At 41.5% G+C, this 5527-nt stretch overlaps 1 protein-coding gene across 1 annotated transcript in view; it reads right to left on the bottom strand.

Annotated features, from left to right (window-relative positions):
- Positions 1-3251: 3251 nt before the first annotated feature.
- Positions 3252-5527, bottom strand: part of LOC122831849 (golgin subfamily A member 6-like protein 7) — a 79592-nt gene continuing 77316 nt past the window's right edge. Inside the window, exons 8-10 of the mRNA XM_044118356.1 lie at positions 5399-5525; positions 3411-3489; positions 3252-3286 (exon numbers count right to left, since the gene is read on the bottom strand). Coding sequence (XP_043974291.1) covers positions 3267-3286; positions 3411-3489; positions 5399-5525 — 226 coding nt within the window. The 3' untranslated portion in view covers positions 3252-3266. The remainder of the gene's footprint in view (positions 3287-3410; positions 3490-5398; positions 5526-5527) is intronic.

The following is a 5527-nucleotide window of genomic DNA, read 5'->3' as shown; positions in this document are numbered from 1 at the left end:
TCTGTTGGACTGTTGAAGCAATTTTTTAAGATTCCTAAACTTCCTCTGTTTCCTGTTTGCTCATCTGAACAAACTGTTAAAATTAATATCTCATCATTTAGTTTCTTAATTTTGTTTATTGTATTAAATTTAGGGCCTCATTTATTTTTTTTATTTAAATGCAGGCACTTTTTCATGTGCTTAAGAAGTATTTAACACATTGGGGCTGTGTTCACACTGCAGGTCTTCATGCTCACTTCAGATTGTGTCATAAAATCAGATTTGTTTGGTTGTGAACATTCCAAATATATGCAACTTGTATGTGATCCTCCATGTGAACCGCAAACGACGTAAAAGTGACCTGCATGCACAGTAAAGAGCGTGTTCAGTATTTGTGGAAGTAAAGATGGATGCTCATGGTGGAGCCTATCTGGTGATTTTAAAGTTGTTGTCCAACCGGAGCCATCACATTAACAACTTAATCCTCATTATCGTCCACCGTGGTTGTTGTTTTTCTAACGTTTTCCACGTATCAGAACACAGAATAGTGGAGTATCAGTAATGTTCAGGTCGTATGAATGTAACCTGCCAGTACAGACACAGGTCACATTCAAAAGGAACAGATACGAATTGGATTTAGAACCAAATATCCAAATTGCCTGGGTTGCATTTGTGAAAATCAGATCTGTGTTGTTGAGACTGTCATAAAAAGATCAGGTGCAGGTCGCATTTAGGGAAAAAAATCAGATTCGGTTGACTTCAGGCTGCAGTGTGAACGTAGCTTAGGAGAAATATTCTATGCGTTTAATATCAATAGTAGTACTATAGTGCTAGTTTAATTTAAAACAAAACCACAATGCAACATAGAATCAACAATAAAAACACAACATCAAGTCAGACGTGATTTAGACCAAATGTTCCTCAGTATCCTCTCAAAGCAGAGGCTGAGGCAGGAATTGAGCCAGTTTTCCACTCCCTGTTGGAAGCTGGAGTGATTGTTCCATATACCAACTCACCAGTCAGAACTCCAATTTTTCCTGTGAAAAAGATCAGGGATAAACCTCCGGATGAATGGAGATTTGTCCAGGATCTCAGACCAGTAAATGCAGCTGTACATGTCAGAGCACCTGTTGTTCCAAACCCTTACACCATCCTATCACATATTCCAGCAGGCAGTAGATATTTCACAGTTGTTAATTTGGCTAATGCATTTTTTAGTGTTCCAGTCCACTCAGATATCCAATTCTGGTTTACATTTGAGTTCAAAGGTCGTTCCTATACATTCACCAGGCTCTGTCAAGGTTACTGTGAATCACCCACCATTTTTCACTAGGCTCTTAATGATAATCAGGTTTTACACTAACAGACACATGTTCTTTGTTGCAATATATTGATGATCTACTTCTAGCAGCACCCACTGAAGAAGCCTGGAGCTCCTAATTTTCCTAGCACAAAATGGCCATAAGGCCTCCAAAACGAAATTGCAGTTTGTGCAAGCCACTGTAACATTTGTGGGACACATGATCTCTCGTGAAGGCAGGGACATTGCTGAGAGCAGAGTGAAAGCTATTGTCTCTCTGCCATTGCCTGAGACTACAAAACAGCTGATGTCCTTCTTAGGACTTTGTGGCTATTGTAGGCATTTCATTCCAAATTATGCTGAGTTTGAGAAACTATTAAGAGAAGTGTGCCATGAAAAAGGGTTACAAATGAGCTCAAGGGTTACATGGAAGTCTGAAGCATTAACATCATTTGAAGCGCTGAAAAAACAACTGCAATGTGCTCCCACTCTGGGTATTCCCGATCCATCTAGTCCGTTTATGCAGACAGTGGATGAGCGAGGAGGTTGCATGACTTCTGTTTTGCTCCAAAAACATGGTGACAGATTGAAATCAGTCGCCTATTTTTCTTCCAAATTGGATGCAGTTGCAGTAGATCTGCCACACTGCTGTAGCATCCAGGGACATCGTGGGATATTCTGATCTGACCCTACTCGTTGATGACTTGTTTCGTTTATGACTTGTTTCGTTTATGACTTGTTTCGTTTATAACTTGTTTTGTTTATGACTTGTTTTGTTTATGACTTGTTTTTTCATCCTTATGCACAACCCATCAAATAAAGTGTTATCAAAATGGTAATATATTGAAAGCCCAATGTAATTAGTTTACCTGTAAAGTGTTGTAATTGATATTTCTGTGTTCTGGTGGCTGATGTGTTTGCAGTTCTGTAGTGTGTATGAAGCATTAATGTACAAAGTGGCAAAGCAGAATAATAAGACATTAAGTAACTAAAACATTACTTCATTAGCAATTATAATAAACCCAAAGTGTAATTGTACCATACTGTAATCACACTACTAATAAATATAAAATATGTTACGGCCGGCTCGGCTGGCTGCAACAAAAAATAGGGAGGACACGGAAACCAGACAAAGTTTTAGCCTTTTAGAGGCATTTTATGTTAAAAGAACCTAATTGTCTATGGGATCCATAGAAAGCAGCCCAAGATGTGATAGACCCGCGCTCCTTCAACCTGGAGCCTCCCCACCTGGGAGTCCGGTTCTAGGCGAGGCCTGGATCTCCGTGTTGTCTGCGTCTGGTACTTGCATCGGCCAACCTGCAGCTTGACCAGTGGAACGGCGCTCCTTATATACCATCCAGGTGTCCATGTAATTAGAAGCACCTCCCACAGTCGAGGACCTAATTGATAAACAGTTTACCGCTACAGAGCGCGCACAGGACCGCGCAGCAGGGGCCGTCACAAATATGAAATGTCAATATAATGGAAATACATTCTAAGCATATTTTAAATGTAATTCTATGACAAAAATGGCATACTCAAAATATACTAATCAAGCACATTTATATTACATAAAAAGCAATAAACTTAAAGTATACTAAGTTCAACTTAAGTTGTCCAAAAAAAGTATGTTAATGTACACTTAGTACACTTTAAATTGTGCTTTAATACAATTTACTACTAAAATACACTAAGCACAAAATTAGTTGTTCCAAAATGTCAGTTAACTAATCCTAAGTGAACTTGAAATGTACTTATGATTAGTCTGCAATGTTAAAATTTAACATACTTGGTAGATTAATTTTTCACCAGGGAACAGATGATCAGATAAATAGTTTATTTTAACAATGATGAAAAGTGAGATTGTGTGGTTCTTGTCTTTGTGGATGGCAACCAGGGTCTGTACTCTGAAGAAACGGTGAGAATGAAGTTGTCGGAAAGTGAAACTTCAGGAAGAATTGGACTGATCTTACTTGAGAATATTATTCTACCTCTCTGCACCCACGACTGTAGCCAAACACACACCCAAACAATACCATCATGATGGAAAACAAAGATAATGATAATGTGATGAAACAATGGGTTAGATCTCTTAACTCGTTTAATTGCTGGAGGAGGTGAGACCACTTACAGTGGAAGTGGAACGACTGTCTGGTGCACCACCAGCAACCTCTGTTTGAAAACCTCCCAGTTGAAGGAACTGATTCAGCCTATCATGATAAATAGGAACAAAATGTCACAAAAACATTATTGAAAATACTGTCCCAACAACTTGCATAGCATTGAGTGGTCTAAATCAAGATCCAAAATCAATACCTATACATGTCAAATTTGAACAAAAAGTGTGATGTGTCAACCAAATTAATCTATGTTTATCTTGAAAAATAAATACAAGAATATATTTTTAATTTTACAAATTGGATCATGTCTGAAGTCGTACTTCAAGACGAGGCAGTTTGTTTGTGGCCTATAGCACGTTAGCCAGTGGTGGACCTTGAGCCGGGGAGTTTCCTCTGAGACTTGAGGAATGGATTCCAGGAATTTGTCGGAGTAGTGATGGGCCTTCTGAAGCCAGGCTTTGATGATTGTGTCATCTTGCTGAAACCACGTAACTGGCAACAAACGGTGCCTTGCATTGCATGGGTCACGTGACTGCTTCATTCTGCTTGTGGGTTTTCAAAATAAAAGCGTGAAGAGCAGTGCTTCTTCATGGCATGGGTTATTGTATTTGATCGCATCAGAGGAGTATTTGTCTTCAACAGTGGCCCAGGGGTAGCAGCTTCAGAAGGGAGGCCCAGACTTCCCTCTCCAGCCACTTCCACCAGCTCCTCTGGAGGAATCCCAAGGTGTTCCCAGGCCAGCCAAGAGACATAGTCCCTCCAGCGTGTCCTGGGTTTTCCCCAGGGCCTCCTCCCGCTGGGACGGGACCGGAACTCCTCACCAGGGAGGCGTCCAGGAGGCATCCTGACCAGATGCTCCTCAACTGGCCCCTCTTGACGATAAGGAGCAGCGGCTCTACTCTGAGTCCCTCCTGGATGACTGAGCTTCTCTCTCTAAGGGAGAGCCCAGACACCCTGCGGAAAAAAACAATTTCGGCCGCTTGTATCCGCGATCTCGTTCTTTCGGTCATGACCCAAAGCTCATGACCATAGATGAGGGTGGGAACGTAGATCGACTGGTAAATCGAGAGCTTCACTTTTTGGCTCAGCTCTCTCTTCAACACGACGGACCGGTACAGCGCCCGCTTGACGGCAGACGCTGCGCCAATCCGCCTGTCGATCTCCCGCTCCCTTCTTCTCCCATTTGCAAACAAGATCCCGAGATACTTGAACTCCTCCACTTGGGGCAGGACACCCTCCCTGACCCAGAGAAGGCACTCTACCCTTTTCCGGCTCAAGACCATGGCCTCGGATTTGGAGGCACTGATCGCCATCCCAGCCGCTTCACACTCGGTTGCGAACCGCTCCAACGAGAGCTGCAGATCACGACTTGATTAAGCCAAAAGGATCACATCATCCGCAAAAAGCAGAGATGCAATCCTATGGCCACCAAAACGGATCCCCTCAACACCCTGGCTGGTCCAGAGACTCTGTCCATAAAAGTAGTGAACAGAATCGGTGACAAAGGGCAGCCCTGGCGGAGTCCAACTCTCACCGGAAACGAGCCCCAACAAGCTGCACTCTGAATTCACTAAAACAAACGTCTGTTGTTAAATCAGTCAGTGACAGAAGAAAACAGCCACTGACAGTCAACATATACCAGGATTGGCTACAAATCATTTTAATAACTAAAAAAGATTAGATAAATAGGATTTAATTGACTCTCCTGTTACTAAATGTGAGTTTGACAAAAACTTTGTGACAATAATACATTTACTAATTGTTTTTAAATATGTCTGTCTGAGTAACAAGGCTGTCACTTGTCACTCAGTGGCAGCTTTGTCAGTGATATTCAGATGAGAAAACAGGAAACAGAGGAAGTTTAAGAACCTTAAAAATTGCTTCAACAGTCCAACAGATGAGATTGTTTTTATTTATGAGATTTACCAAAAACTGAAGAAACAGTTGAGTATTCCTCATTGAAACTTTAGAACGGTGTTAATCAGGAAAGCCAATTAACCTTCTCATTCTCACAGATGAATCTGTTGTGCATCCTTTTATGTGTTGCTATCCAGCTCTCTTCAACTTTTTCTCCTGGCAAATGCATTGCTCCTCCGAAAATAAAGATAACTTTCTTTTTCCAGAAGCT

Source organism: Gambusia affinis, linkage group LG05, assembly GCF_019740435.1.
Source record: "Gambusia affinis linkage group LG05, SWU_Gaff_1.0, whole genome shotgun sequence".
Lineage (NCBI taxonomy): Eukaryota > Metazoa > Chordata > Actinopteri > Cyprinodontiformes > Poeciliidae > Gambusia > Gambusia affinis.
Note: the sequence above shows the minus strand (reverse complement) of the source record. Positions and strands in the feature narration are given on the sequence as shown.